The 17,273-nt window shown below is 30.8% G+C and overlaps 1 protein-coding gene across 1 annotated transcript; it reads right to left on the bottom strand.

Moving 5' to 3' along the window:
• Positions 1-3,065: 3,065 nt before the first annotated feature.
• LOC139517679 (short-chain collagen C4-like) lies at positions 3,066-15,739 on the bottom strand. The gene is made up of 4 exons (XM_071308967.1): positions 15,394-15,739; positions 10,795-10,927; positions 7,490-7,558; positions 3,066-3,717 (listed from the first exon to the last, which is right to left on the bottom strand). Exons 1-4 carry the CDS (start codon positions 15,427-15,429, stop codon positions 3,236-3,238), a joined length of 720 nt encoding a protein of 239 aa, XP_071165068.1. The 5' UTR covers positions 15,430-15,739; the 3' UTR covers positions 3,066-3,235.
• Between the last annotated feature and the right edge of the window lie 1,534 nt (positions 15,740-17,273).

Here is a 17,273-nt window from a genome sequence, read left to right as displayed (position 1 = left end):
GATACCAACTTTCTTATATTTCAAGGAGTAATGTCAGCTGTTTATTCCTATAAGAAAAGTCTTAATATTAAAAGTAATCAGCTTATCAAGCCTTATGGGCCAATTATACCAACTACTATTTCTATTTTTATGAAATCTACAAAAGGATCAAAAGACATGTACAATGCTTTAAATGAAAAAATAACAAATATCACATCACAGGAAAAGTGGTCCTTAATCTTAAATAGACATAATATTATTTGGAATAAAATATACAGACTTCCGTTTTACATTACTAAAAACTCAAAATTACAGTGGCTCCAATACAGGATTAATCACAGAATTTTGGGAACTAATAAATTACTCTACAAAATTAAAGTCTCACAAAACAATAAATGCACTTTCTGTTCGGACTCAATAGAAACTATTGAACACATATTCTGGACATGTCCAAAAGTTTTTGATGTTTGGGAAGAACTTAATAAATGGATATATTCAAAAGTCCAAATTGAACTACCACTTAATTTAGATATTGTCTTATTTGGGATATTAGAAAAAACAGAAAAAAACTACATAAGAAATCTCATAATACTATTAACTAAATACTATATATACAAAACAAAAATGCAATGTGGACAATTAAATAGTATAGCCTTAAAAAATTATCTTAAAGAAAATTTGTTTATTGAAAAAATAATATTTTATAAAAATAAACCACTGCAAAGAGCGTACACCTGCTGGAACCCCTGGCTCCAACTAATAGAATGATTTTATAAGTTAACTTTCACGTAATAAAAATATCTACCCAATCCATGCTACCTCAGATTAAGATTTTCAATTGTTTTTTTCAAATTATTATTAATAATATTCTATGTTTATAGAAGGATTCAAAATATCAACTGTATGTACTCGATTTTGCTGATGTATTATGAACTTATTCACTATTGTTAATATACATGTAGTTCTTTGCCAATAAACACATTACAAAAAAAAAAAAAAAAAAAAAAAAAAAAAAGAATAATGACAGCATTACAATAAAAATAGAACTCCTAAAATGGACTTCTTCTTTCACAGGTAACACCTGCCTCATATCACAGGATCATTGAAAGATGTATCGTTTTGAAAGTTTCAGCGAGGAGAAGTTGGACCAAAGAGTATTGTTAGCCTTTGACACTGCAGTGTGTGACTTTACAAAATCACTTCCATTTCGAAATCCACACAAGAATGAATAAATACGGACGAACATATAATAAATGAGTTCTGCCATTTAAAATTTGTGTCAAAGCCGTTTACCGGTATTTATTATGCCCTAATGTAAATGTCCATCATATACATGTTCAAAGACATTTTAGTCCATAAATTCGCATATCCATACCGTTATTGTACGAAGTACTATGATTTACTTTGTAAGACTATCTATAGAAGAGACCGAACGAGTTATCACACATATTCACATGATACATTTTTACAAAATTACAGAGAGATTTTTCGGACTAGCAATTAAAAAATAAAAAAAACGACCATTTTTAGAAAAAAAATCTCAAACAGCACCGATCGGTCATAAAGTATGATTATTCGTACCAGATTTACTGGTTAAGATTGATAACTGCTACAGGACCAATATTTAGAAAGTTATAAGAGATACTGGTTCGAATAAGGACATCACTCTAAAAGAGGGGCGAAAGATACCAGAGAGACAGTCAAACTTATAAATCGAAAATAAACTGGCTAAAAATGAAAAAGACAAACAGACAAACAATAGTACACATGACACAACATAGAAAACTAAATAATAAGCAACACGAACCCCATCAAAAACTAGAGTGATCTCAGGTGCTCCGGAGGGTAATCAGATCCTGCTCCACACTCCACATGTGACACCCGTCGTGTTGTTCATGTTATAACAAATCCGGTAAATAGTCTAATTCGGTAGGTCACATTCATGAAAGGGAAGGGGATTGTATAAAAGAGATGCAGGATAAAATTGTCTATGAATTTGGCCTCTGAGATCTACAATTTCTTGGTTTAACGAAAAAGACTTTACCACTAAGCGGTAAAATGTCGCTTTCCGAGTTTTGAAATAGCGAATTAACGGGTGAGCCACTGATGTATTTTGTCCTAGTCACCATTTTTTTATATTAATTTTCAATTGATCATGTGCAAGTATATTCATAGAAAAATATTTCATATAAAAAGTTATTATTTATAATGGACGATACGTAGTCATATATCTCAAACATATACATATAACAGCCCATCCAGCGTGTGTAGTTTGAACTGCACCAAGTAATCTACCTTAAAGTTTTCTTGTTTATCCCAATTCTTTCCCAAGTTATTCACTTTTTCCAACATGTGCTGTGGACAATTTTGGTTGTAGTAAGATGTTGCAGATATGCCTTACGTTTTGGAAAGATAAACTAGTAGCTCATCTCTAAATCTGTTCCGTGAATCCTAACAATACGCTGTGACACCGACAGAAATAATTACAATCACGGACAACAACTTCTAAACAGAAAGTAAAATTGCACCATCAACCTCGATTTTGTCACGAGATACAACAAATATACATTTAATCAGAATTTGATCCAGCTCTCAAATAACACTGACCCGACATAAGTTGCCAATTTCTATTTAATGAACGACCATAATGGTGAAACCACAAACGTGAAAGTCTACGATTCGCTAATATCGAACGGAACTTCTTTTGTAAAAATTTACAATATATTAAAATTTGAAAAGTATTCGTTGAACATTTTGAACCTTTTGCACGAAAGCAAGTCTAACTTTATCTGCAATTGAGTTACCGGATTCTACGGTTGCAAACGGTTACTCCAGAAACATTCTGAAAACATAAACTCTAACGTGCAAGCATATACAGTTTAATTTTATGTTTCAAATATTTGCCATATATATGATTGAAAATGTAGTTAGTGTATATAAAGCCAAACATATTTTGAAAAGGTCCACTTCAAAGTATTTAAGCATTGAGTTATTCTTATAGGTTAAAGAGTAAGCATAACGAATAACCTCACACGTATATGATTACTATAACATTATACAAAGGCGGGACGAAGGATTATCAGACCGCAGCATTTATTATTTTATTTACTGAATTATAATCACAATACCTAGTTTGTCTGATGTTTGTGTATATATATTAGTTTAAAAGAAACATATTCAGACAGATGATAACAGAGTAAGAAACAAATTTGCTAACATTTGATTGATTTTCTTTATTCCAAACAAAACATCCTTTCTACCTAGAACACACTACACAAGTTAGTTCTCGACCACTGACATACTTAGAACAATCTAGAGAACCGCATAGTACTTCTACAGGTGTAATCATAGCCTGGTTTTCTCTACTACCTGAGCCTGGGATTTGGACTGGCGAACCATCATAACAGATATATTCAGTTCTCCGTCTGTTCGCTGTAGACATTTCTGACATGAGATAGCCATTGTACTGACTCGTCCATCCTGGCGGACACGTTAGTCGTGCTGGAACCATTAAAATGGAATTACTGTTAATGGTCTGGCAGACGACACAAGCGGAATCATGATCTTGTAAGTACGAAGGATAAGGTTTTCCGGAACTGGTTTCCATCTCCACACCTACTATGACAGCTCTTTTGTTATTAAATGCTGCAGAGTAGTCGCCCCACTGCGGATTGGTTGGTAGACAGAGGTAATTGGATCCAGAGCCACCGAAGTTATGTTTAGGTCCCGACATGTAACCTGTTATGTACAATATAAATATCATTTCATTTCAGGTGAATAAAAAAAGAATATCATTATATATTATGACTTGTAAAGCTTTAAACCAAGAAAGAAATCAGTTAATGAAATTTTGCTTTACATTTGTATTTAGTGTAAACATTTTTTATAAAGGAAATCGTTATGTATATCTCCCTAAATGTATATAGGCTTACTTCCTCAATGAATATAATTTTTGTTCACTCAGAATGTCCTTCCATTTCAGTTGTGAATCATCACTGATTTTGAAAATTCTACCAGCTTTAAGCATCTTTTGGTAATTATAATTTGGTAGAATGTTCGAAAATGCGCAAACTGTTTTTAAAAATTCAAAGAATTTGTATGAATCTATAATGTGGCAAATTTTTGTACATGTTGAAAAATATTTAGAAAACGGCACAACCCTTCAAAAAATTCAGGTACAATTGACTCTACATTTTAAAAAATTTGGCAAAAACTGAAACTTATTTGCAAATAAGAAAGTGTATCCTCCTATTACATTTTTTGCATGAACCCCCTGAGGGGTTCATGCTTATATATTGGCGAGTTTTGGATGTGTCTATGGGCCACTCGATATCTCTCGGCCGGAAGTCAGAAGAAAATTCTCGGAACGTCTCGAATGTTTTCGGTCATTTATACAGGTCTTAACAGGTTGTTATCTACGTCTTTGATATGGTCTCTTGATGGCCCTTGACGACGCAATTATATTTGTTTAAAAAAGACCACTGTACACTGTGTGTATCTGGGTCAATTATAACGTGGTATTGTCTGTTGTCTCGATAACATGTAAACTAATTATGTTTGAAGATTCAACCACGGGATACTGTGTATTTCATCATAGACTTACGGAAGATATCTTTCTGGTTATAATATTAATATTAGGTCGGAAAACAGAGAGAGTTTTCTTATAAAAAGTATTTTATTCAATCAGAATCAAAGAAATATATACACAATATATACTGTATTTATGTTTCTGAAGAAACTAACAATGATTGAAATCAGAATATTTTCAGAGTTGCAATTAAGAAATAAGTATTTTATATGACAAGATACTCTGCTTTGGTATTTTTAAATATTCATTTGTAAAGAAAACATTAAAATTAAATCTAAATAAATTCTTGCATCCTACCAAAAAAAAATTGTTTTTAAACAATAATCATTATATTTCTACGTTAATTATTTCATACCATTTTAGTATGTAGGTTTTATGAGTAATTATTATTATTTTTTTTGCATTGTAATATATCAATAAAACGGAAAGTAAGATAAATTTATTAAATATTAAAATTTTAAACGGTCGTAAATAAAAAAGTTCTTGTGTGTTTTCAATTCATAAAGCATGATTTTAAAGCCTTGCAGGTCACAACAACCGTAAAAAATAATTTACAATAATCACAACAAAATTCAATTACAACCATAATATTGATTATTTTATACTGTTTTAGTATGGATTTAGAAGTCTTTGCTTATATTTTGTATAGTAATATATTCATATAGTGGAATGTTAGAATTTAAAAATAGATTCATTCGATAAATAAAATGTCCATCCGTAATTACTGGACGTTCCTGTTTATTGATATTATATATATTCAAAAGAATTTGAAAAAAATACTAACAGGAACGTTAGTTTATTATAGAATTTTAATTCAATTTTTGTTTGTTTGTTTTAATAGTTTAAACTTATAGCATCTTCATATTTGTACTATGGTAACGGTTTGAAAATTTTATTCATTGACCTCCTTGTGTTGACCAACAATCCTACACGTCTTGATTGGTTTGATTTATTCACATTATAGATCACATTTCAAAAGCATACTATCGGTTTACGTTCTCAATTCCGGATAAAATGTCAATGAATCCGGAGTCAAACAATTTAATGTAGGCCGTTTGACATTCGAACTAACTATTATATTAAGATATGCGATGACGCAAATGCGTATTCTTTTCCTGAGTATCAGTGAGGAGCTTTCTATTTATTATTTCGTGCGCTAAAGTACTACTTGCATGCAATACTATTAAATTCACTACATGCGCCTTTCAAGCACGGTCATCATTACTAACGGTATTCTGACCTCGAGTTGTTTTTCTTTTGTTCCTTTTTTGAGTCACGTTCCTATTATAAACTTTGACCTTTTTGAAAAGCTAAGGATTGTCTTCCCAAGGAATACATTCCTTAACTTTGAAATATATTTAACCTTTTAACTTTTTTCATTCGAGCGTCACTGATGCTTTTTTTGTAGACTTAACTCGTATCTGGCGTACATCATTTTAATTCTGGTATATTTTTATATCTAAATCTTTTTATATAAATTGTTTATTTTGAAAGTGCGTAAAGGTATTCATAAACTCCTGAATTAAGAAATTCTTCGGCAAAACTGAGTTTCCCTGTAGAATGTTTGAATTGATTTAAGTAAAATCAGGAAATCCTTAAAATTTGAGATGTTTCATGAGACCAAAATAAGTCTCTACATAAGAGGTCCGAACCCATTGCATGCCTTAGGTTTCACCGCATACAACATCTACCATAAGTAAAGACAACTTCAAATACGAGTTGAGAATATAAAGGCATTCATGTAGAAATCAAAATATAGAGATATGATAGATAAAATAAATGCATCCAGAATTTCCTGATTATATTTGCAAACTGAGTGCACAAATTTATAGTGCGATAGGTTTGTGCGATTTGCATAAGTCATCCGGTTAGTAGAAATTAGGATTTGCCAAAGGGTTATAATCGGAAAAATTATGTACATTCCAAAGTAATAATTAAAATAGTCGAGCTTTAAAATAACTATTCAAATAGAAGCTGTAAATATATACTTTCAACTGGCTTCTTCTATTCACAGTCAATTATTTCAATTCAAAAGCAAACACAAATTCAGCAACAATCTTTTGGTGACCCGGCAGTCAGCGGTCTTAGGTTCATGTATTGCTTTTCTTTTTTTTATTATAAAGAAAGCAACTTGTTTATACACATATAGTTTTAGATTTGATCGTGTGATGAACAATCATCTTGATTAGAATTTGCACTGAATATTTTAATTTTGATTGTATACAAAAATGTTGTAAGGGTACGGTACGGTTTCAACAATGGTGTTCATTTTAGTGGCAACTTTGTTATATATATATATGAAAGAACCAGAAGAATTTCACACTAGTAGTAAGATATAGATTTTTGACGTGGACTTGGTGTAATAATGACCCTAATTCGTTAATTGGTTTAAAATCAAAATAAAAGTCATATAAAACGAGTGACTTTTGAAAAATGATGTTTATCCAATTCTTGAACCAATGCATGTATATATCATAAACATAGTCTTCTGGGCACGATTTTATCATTTTTTAAGCAAACATATCTTATAATCGTCAATATTTTTTTCTCTCTGTCTGTTATGATGTGAAAATATGGCAGCTACTTAATTGTCGTGTTTTGAAGCCGTAGTTTACCGATTGTCACCTTAGAGTAACAATCAACAAAGAAGCATGTGTAGTTAGCACGTGTATAATTATTTTTTTTAATTTGAGGTTTCATATGACTTTAAGACAGAACAAACATTCAAAGCCTAAATTCTTGAAAATAACTTTGTAACGACTAAAGACTGACAAATCAAATATCAGTTCTATGTTTTTACATAGCGATAAAAGAACAAAAAAAGTACTAGGAATTTCAAATGTCCATATTTAAGTATGTTACATGAAGTAGCCTAGGCTTACACAATGACTAGATGAACAATCTTATAGATATTAAACCTACCATTATAAACCTTTTCGCTCGTAGGTGGACACTCAGAACGACCCCATCTGGTGAATGTAGGTCCATTACCTGAAATCAGTCAATACAGTAATTAAAATTTTACAAAGACTGGAGGGAAAATGTGTACATGTTCGAAACAATAATTATCATAGTTTGTAGCAATCACAATGCCCTTTCACAGAATTACATAATCAACAGATGTGAAACTAAAATATATTTTTCATTGCGATAGTTTCTTACTGGGAATAGGGGGGGGGGGGGGGGGGGTAAAAAAACGAATATAGTATAGCTGGAAGAAGCGGCCTTTAGCCTAACAGAGTTCTCGAAATCTTATTTTCCCCTGATGGTCATTGGAATACATCTGCTGGTTCTCACTATTTGCAAAATTGTGGTGGTCATTTAGAAATTTTGGATATCAAAACCTTTGGACCACCACTTTTCAAGAACTCTGGCCAAACGCAAAAAACAGTTTCAATCATAGCAAACTGTTCCTCAAGAGCAATATGATATATTTGATGTTAATTAAAGGGGCACTGGCTGTCAAAATCATGGTCACAGATTTGTTTCAAATTCTCATATTTGATTTATATAAACAATGTAAAACATTTATCCAAACTACCAAAAGTCCAAAAGAAACAGTTTACAGAGCATGGGGTAGAGAATATGTAGGTTCGTTTCATGTGAATTTTAGTCCAGACGCCATCTAATTATCTAATTAACTATCGATTTGACCTCAAATGACCATATAAGCGATGTAAACATAATAAAGATATGAATAGATTAAACCAACACGTGCAATTAGATTTTTATAGGTCTGTTTGATTTTATTTTATAGATTAAACATATATGTTTCTCATTGTTTTTAACCGTATAAGAACCATTTTATATGGATCGAATAAGTAATTAAATGGGTTACCGTAGTTTCACTTTCATTGTTGACATTCTTTTTCTTTAAAAATAACCAGTACACGTACAATGCATGCGTTGTCAATCTCTAGCTAGGGGTTAAACTGAAGTTCACATGAATACGGATTTAATGAGGTTGACAGATTCATTGAAGAAAAAAATGTATGTGGTTTAAATTGTATTACTGATGAAATAGAGAATGAGTTTGATATCTACTTAAAACTGTTTGTGTTATTATACGCAGATGATACAGTGTTATTTTCGGATAATGCATCCGATCTGCAGTTGCAATTAGATATATTCTTTGAATATTGCAGTACCTGGAAATTAAAAGTTAACACAAGTAAAACTAAGATTATAATTTTTTCTGGTGGTAGATTACCCCAATATATTAACTTTATATATGACGGAAATGCATTGGAGATAGTCAATGGATTGACATATCTTGGGTTGAATTTTTCAAGAACAGGTAGCTTTATGAGTGCTAAGAAGATTTTAGTTAGAAAAGCAAATAAAGCAATGTATGAAGTATTGAAAAAGGGGAGGTTGCACAACTTGTCAGTGAAATCACAATATGATCTTTTTGATAAAATTGTGAAGCCAATTCTCCTGTATGGGTGTGAGATTTGGGGTTTCAGTAATACTGATATTATAGAAAAAGTGCACCTAAAATTTTGTAAATTATTATTAAACCTTAAGAAGTCGACACCCAATTTTATGATTTATGGTGAACTTGGTATTTATCCCATGTCTTTATATATACAGCTGCGTATGGTTAATTTTTGGTCAAAAATGGTTAATGGGGATGATAACAGGATTGCTAAAATACTATACAAATACGTGTTCTTGAAAAATTCGGACAACCAATTTAGGTCAGATTGGTTGAAATGCATTAAAGATATATTAGATAAATGTGGATACAGCAATATATGGTTGTCACAAGGAAATTTTAATTCTAAGTGGTTGGGTATTAGTTTAAAACAAAAGTTATTTGATCAGTTTCAACAGAAATGGAGAGCTGATATTGACTGTTCGCCAAAAGGTTTGGCCTACAAATTGTATAAACAAAATTTTGAATTTGAGGAATATCTGAATATTTTAAATGATAAAGATAGAATAACATATTGTAGATTTCGTACGGGTAACCATAAGTTACCCATCGAAACTGGTAGATGGAATAAGATTGAGCGAAACCTTAGATATTGTAACTTATGTCATTGTAACGAGATTGGTGATGAATTTCATTACACTTTGCAGTGTAGTTCTTTGGCAAATTTTCGAGCACAATATTTGGATACTTTTTTCTTGCACAGATGTAACATACTAAAATTTGAAAAACTATTTCAGTTAAAAATTAAGAATAAGTTGAAAAAGCTGTGCAAATTTATCAGGGTTATAACTTTTCAAGTGAGTCTTCCTGGTTAATCACCACTCTTCTTTACTATACTGTTTATCATGTATTATTTGATATTTTCATCTCATCTTGTCATGTGTGTTTGTGTTATGTTATATGACTTTTGATGAACTTCTTTGTACCATTGTATCTTTATGGTGTTTAAGAAATAAAGAATCTTGAATCTTGAGACAGATTCACTTGCAAGTGAATTAGCAAATATCAATGTTTCTTCAAATATCAATGTTTCTTCGCTTAATTTGATAAAATTGAACTATTTTGGCTGCTAAAAGCGAATTATTATTTCACTATTTCACTTTCATTATAATTTAACAAAAAAAAATCTTACTTTAGATTTTTAATGTATCTCGTAGCTAGTACCCCTTTAAAGGTTATACAACAAAATAGTTTAAACATATACAGTTCTTGTTGATAAATTGTGAGTTGTAATGGGTTGGCGACGGTATGAGTAATAGCCCCAAATGGCAACATTTGTATAATAGAAAAGAAAGGCTAAGGATATCCATCCATGACACAACATCATTGTTTGAACAGCAACATACACAAAAAGCAAAGGACAAGCGCTCTTATTGCTGTTATTGCTTTTACCTGCTACTGTATTAGTACTTTGCAATTTTAAAATGTACATTGTAGATAGTGGGTTAAAAATTTACAATATTGTCCAATGGATCCCGGCACATGGATGGATGCGGTGAATAACATTTAGTTAGTGCAAATCGATAAATTATTTATTCTTGTTTTAAACGATACTTTACTCAACATTAATTTGATGTTTTAGAAACAATAATTTCATTTACTGCATAAATTATTCTTTTCCTACATTTATTCAGGGTTTTTATGTATGATAAATATCTGTTGTAGTGTATCAGCACAAATCAATATCGCATATTGCAGAAAATGATACCTGTAAAAAAAAATGTCGAAAAAAGATTGTAGACATCGTATATTGTTTTGTATCTTAGCATGATAGTACTTTTTTTTTTACCTCTGAGCTGATAATCTGATCTGGAGTCAATTTCTTCTAGAACTTCCTCTAAGTTATAACCATGACACTCAGATGCCAATAACATACCAGTCCATAATATCAAACACTGGCGGAAATTTCGGAATACTAGACCCTAAAGGAAAAAAAAATATCAGTTTAATGAGTACATGCTCTTTATATTGCATGAGCGTGAGGGGTTTTGTTTGACGTGTGAAAAATGGACATCAAATATTCAATTTGGTGTATTACTATTTATATTCGTCCAATAAAATCTTTGTGTATATATAATGACTTTTATATCTGACAAATTGTATTCATTAAACACCCACAAAAACAAAACAAAAACAAAAAATACAAGCGAAAGAAAGATATATTACCAAAACAACTAAATAATAATAATATATAGTAAGCATTACCTGCTCCATTTGTTGAAAATATTTATCTGTTGGACCTGTATAGTTAAGTCTGTATAGTTAAAGTCTGTAGTTCAAAATGCTTCAGGCAAAAACAGAATTTTATTATCGTTCAGATATCATCTGTGTTATGGATGGATAGATGCAACAGACTCGCACCAATTAATTTGTTGACGATATTTACATTACATATAAACAAGAAGATGTGGTATGATTGCCAATGAGACAAGTCTCCACAAGAGAACAAATGACCCCACAGAAATATATGTTTTATTAGAATCTGATTTTATTCATTCCTTACTTTCAAGGAATCGATATTAATAGAGAGGCATTTAAAAATTAGATGTGGTTTCTCAATAAAATGTAAAATTCATGAAAACTAGTGCATTTCGTTACAACTTCCCAGCTAAGGAAACGACTAGACTAATTTGATATATTCGTCATATCTTGTTTTTTGACATAAAATTGTTATTTAATGCTTCTTTCGGTTATTTTATAGAGCTGTTAAGGTGTTGATCGTGCGCACATTTATAGTATGAAAAGCGTATAAAAATAATGCGTTTACCATTGCTTATACAGCACATTAAAGTTACAAGAAGAAGCATTAAATTCTTAAATAAATTATTTACATTACTTTATCAATTTTAGTTAAACAACTTGTAAGTTTTGTTTCAAATGAAAAAAAAAAACCCAAACCAATACAAAATCAACGTTAGTACCGATGAGATCTGTATTAGGGATAAGGCAACGTCCTGTCCGTATACAAATATAAACATGATATAAAAACAAGAACAAAAGAAAAATATATAAAAAAAGGACAATATAATATAATATAACATATAAGTAAAGACAGGTCTGAACTGAAGTGTGAAAAATATATGTTGTGAATCTATGTGTTATTCTGATAGGGACTGAAACCGATTTCTTTATTTTACTAGGGTGAAATTTAAGGCCATCATCACCAACCAATAGAAGCTCAATTGATGATCGCATATTTTTTTAATTATAAGAACAATGTTTCTCTTGTTTCATTTAGAAAAGGTTAAGAGTACAACCTTCAACAAAAGACTGCCACTGTAGGGAAAACGGTACTATTACATTTTCCCAGCATTAGGTTGGCCTTTTGTGTACCAAAGACAGGTGAAGGAAGTCAACTCAGGAGGGCTGTGATTGGATTCAAGATTCAATATTTTATTATTTTATTTTATTTTGGATGTAAGGGTACAATATATTTTTTAATTTATCTATGAATAACTACAGTGTGTAAATTTACAATATAAATTTTAAAACCTATTAAAATATTTTCTAGAGAATTATTCGAAAAGGCTTCCAAAATTTCATAAATTTGGTGTAAAATGACGGTGGGCATGGATAACATAAACAAGCTTCGTTTGAAATTGGTCATGATACTATTTGGCTTCAATTTTTAAAATAGAGTAATAAAGTACTAACACCACACATAACTGTTTTATCCAGGTTTTTATTATGAAAACTGATAAATTTAGAAAATGTTAGTATTGTCGCCTATGGCAGAATAAATAGTACCGTTTTCCCTGTATGCAGGATAATGTTTAATAATAACACGGTACAGATCAGCATCAACATTACTGAAAATGTTTCTCAAACGTGAATGCATACTGTTTAGTTTCTATTACAACAACTAAAAGTTGTAGACTGGCTATATCAATTTAGTTTTCATCTTTAGTTTAAATGTATTTAAATTGCGGCAGTTTGTTCAAATGATCAACGAGGAATTGTTTCTCCCCTTGTTATTCAAATCTTTTTTTGTCTTTTTTTTATTGTTTGTTTTGTACTTTATAAATGATGAGTGGATGTACGAGATATTAGGTGTTTGTATTACTATACTAATCGTGTAGATGTGAATATGTCACTGATAAGAATATTACAACTTGTGTTTGTAATGTCTTTTGTGTCGCAGATATAAAAGCAAAAGGTAAGTTTTATATTCAAATATACTGTGCGAAAAAGAACTAATGTAGAAATATTGAAGTCATGAATTATGGATTATGGAACATCCATCTTAAACCTAGACAAAAATATCTGTGTTTGATTTAGCATGTATCACGAATATATTTTAACAAAAACTATTTATCATAGTCATCGTTTAAAATGACAAAAAAAAGAAGCCGTGTACTGTAATTCAAAGATGACCATAAACACACCTGCATTGCAGCTACTATAGCAAATGTGCATATTGTTCAAATCTTCATTGTTTTTATTAGTTATGTATTTTCACATATTTTGGCCTAACGCATCCCTGATGAGACAATATTTGTCGAAATGCGTAGTAAAAGAGATACAATTAGACCTGTTCATGTAATTCAACCATTTTGATCGCCAAGTATATGTAATGTTAAAGCATATTGCATTCAGCGAGTTTTGATCGATCACTAACAAAAGAAAGCCATTCAAAAGGTTACTTTTATGTAGCTGCATAACATATTTAAAAGAATAGCATTGATTTTGGTTAGTACAATGAATGTGGCATAACAACTTAAACGTACAAGAGCATTTTCTATTAATCAAGCAAAATTATCTTAAAGGGGCACTAGCTGTCGAATTCATTCCCACCGATTTTAATCAAATTTTTATATTTTATTTATAACAATGTTGAACATTTATGCAAACTATTAAAAGTATAAAAAAACAATAAACAGAGCACGAGCATGAAAATACGTAGCTTCGTTTTGTGTGTATTTTAAAATTGAGAATAGAAATGGAGAATGTGTCAGAGCGACAACAAACCGAACATAGAGCAGACAACAGCCGAAGGCAACCAATGGGTCTTCAATGTAGCGAGAAACCCCCGCCCCAGAGGCGTCCTTCAGCTGACCTCTTAACAAATATGCATACTAGTTCAGTGATTATGAACGTCATACTAAACTCCGAATTATACACAAGTTACTAACATTAAAAAGCATACCAGACTAACAAAGGTTAGAGGCTCCTCCGATACCTCTAGCCAATGTAGAAAAACAAACTCACAATAATACACACAGTAAAATCAGTTTAAGAGAAGTCCGAGTCCGATGTCAGAAAACGAACAAAAGAAAATAAACAAAATGACAATAATACATAAATAACAACAGACTACTAGCAGTTACTGACATGCCAGCTCCAGACCTCAATTAAACTGATTGAAAGATTATGTCTTCATCATATGAATATCCTGTTAGGGGTTTAGTATTATACCATCATGAAATATATGTGAAGAACATAACCCGTGTCATGCCGACAATTGTTTTTAGAATAAATGTGTTTAAGGAGGCTCGCGGGTACAAAATTTTCAGCAACATATTTTTTTTCAATACAAGTCTTATTTATTACACTATTAGTTATAACTTTATGATATGGTACAAAAATCAACCAAAAAAAAAAATCGATTCGGTTTGGTCCCAGATGACTTTTAAAATATTTATATCACTGAAAAAGCTCAAAATTATCTCCCTATGGTGCAAAAATGTCATTTTTTTGCATTAAAGTTGAAATATCTTTTTTTTAACTCATCGGTGACCTATATTTTTTATTGTTGTTTTCAAATAAGCTGTACATTAACTAAATTGTGAAATTTAAGTGATTTCTGTAAATTAGTTCTTTTTTTACTTCGATATTACCTACATTTCTCCTATTAGTTTAACAGAAAAAAGGACTTTAACAAAAATGTATTCTTCTTTTGGAGGCAGATTGTGAGCTTAAATGAACGGTTATCCCATTTTTTTATTTCATTTTTCTATTAAGTATATGATAAAGTTCATCTATAGAAAAATATACCGAAATCCTTTATGTAAAGAAAAAAATAATTTACACCCGCGAGCCCCTTAATTCCGCTGCAAAGACCCTATAAGTGAATCAATATTAAATCCAAAATATGCAATCTTTAATGACCTGACAACAGTATCGTAACTATATCCCTTCTTAACAAGTCTGTTTAAAGGTTTTGTTAGCTTTTGTGATGAATACTGCTATTGTGTTTTGTAAAGAATATTGCCATAAAAGATTGGATGTGAAATACATGAACGTATAAGATGTCTGCATGTAGAGTTATATTTACGAATTATTTCCTTGTACCGATGATAAAATTTAGTAAATGTTTTTTGACTAGTTTGTGATATCAAAAATCCTGGTGTTATAATTTTTCAGTAAGACATAAATTTAGTCTACTCACCATCTTATTAACTATCGAGTTGACCTCTAAAGTCATCCGATGACCATATAAGCGATGTAAACATTAACATAGATATAAATAGATTAACTCGTGCTGTTGGATTTTCTAGGTCTATTATAGATGAAAAATAAATGTTTATCATCATCGTTTTATCCTTATAAGAATAATATTTTGTGGATCGAATCAGTAAATCAAATGATTTACCTTTGTTTCACTTTGAATGTTGACATTCTTATCCTTTAAATAACTTAACACATAAAATTCACGTGATATCCATCTCTAGCTAAGGGGTTAAATTGAAGTTCACATGAATACGGATTCAACGAGGTCGAATTATTCACTTGCATATTGTGTGCTCAACATAATAAATATATATTTTTTCAATAATGACAACTATTGTAAACTATGTATATGTGGACAGAATGTGCATTCCTATAAACTTCATATACTATACTGCGAAATAAAAGCAAGTATTTAAATTCCTTGTTATACTATACCTGAATACGAGGACACTTATACCTTGACACATGTTTAATAAGATCGGTATTTTATCCTGTTATATTGTTATCAAATTACAACGATATGGGATCAAATAAGTATTTCAATTGAATTTTCTTATAACAAGGGTTTCAATTGGAAAGAACAATCTTACAAACATGACGATTTTAGTTTTAATTGATCGATAAATCACATATAGTAATTCTGTATTGGTACTAGATACCAAAGTATGGCAGTTGTTATCCATTCGTTTGATGTGTTTAAGTTTTGATTTTTCAATTTAATTCGGGACGTTACTTTTTGAATTGTCCTCGGAGTTTAGTATTTTTGTGATTTTACATTTTTTGTAATACTTTTAGGTATTTCACATCAAATTTTTTAAGGTGATATTCTTTTCAAAGCATACTTATCGTATTGAACTTCTAGGAGTTAGGTAGTTTTGGCGTTTAACTTTTCTGTGTATGTTTTTTAGAATTCGTAATCATAATTTGTTTCAAAAGTGCTATGATAAAAATCAAACGTCATAGTCAAAGATTTTATTGATATAAAATCCAAAATCTGGATTGTCATCAAACGAAGAACAAACATTTATCATTACAATCAATTATATATCAATATAGTACATTAAAAATATGATAAAAGAAAAAGACACTTCACTTAAACCATTAATGCCACCGGTTGACACCACCGATTCATTGGTATTCACGATTCGTCTCGACAAATTGACTTGATATCCTACGCTTACTGTTTAGAAACTTAGGAATTTAGTTTTCCTGTCGACGGACTAACTCCATTGTGAGTACACGAGTCTACAATTGTATACTTTGTCATATGCTTTTTAGGTGGAGAAATATAAAGACTATTTGTATGTTTTGCAACCATAATTTAACAGTCTTTATTTTTGAAAACACCATGTTTCCTAGTTGTAGAACACAGTTATTTCTTATTCACAGGTAGGGAAGATAACTTTAAATTTATTTTGTATTACAGTCTCAGATCATTAAACACTTTGACTTTTGCTTTCCTTCGAACTTCTTGTGGAGTATCATTTTCCTCAGCCACCCATATTCTGTCGTCAGGGTCGACACAAATTGACCATGGTTTCGTTATTCCGTCAACTACTGTCAAAATGTATGTTATAAAATGTCCTTCTTGATTTAAAAGGTGGATGAAATTATTGTCCTTGTCGGCAACGAGAATATTTCCGCGACAGTCTGAAGCAATACCACGAGGACTGAACGGTGAACAAGTCTTCAAGTCTAATTGACCTCCATACCTAAAACGAACAATACCGAATGCATTAACTACTACCACTTTCCGAATAAAACAGTCTGAAACACACACGTCTTTATTTGTATTTTCACAAACAAATTTTGGTTCTC

The sequence above is a fragment of the Mytilus edulis genome, chromosome 3 (assembly GCF_963676685.1).
Source record: "Mytilus edulis chromosome 3, xbMytEdul2.2, whole genome shotgun sequence".
In the NCBI taxonomy this organism is placed as follows: domain Eukaryota; kingdom Metazoa; phylum Mollusca; class Bivalvia; order Mytilida; family Mytilidae; genus Mytilus; species Mytilus edulis.
This window is presented reverse-complemented; position numbering and strand designations above follow the sequence as displayed.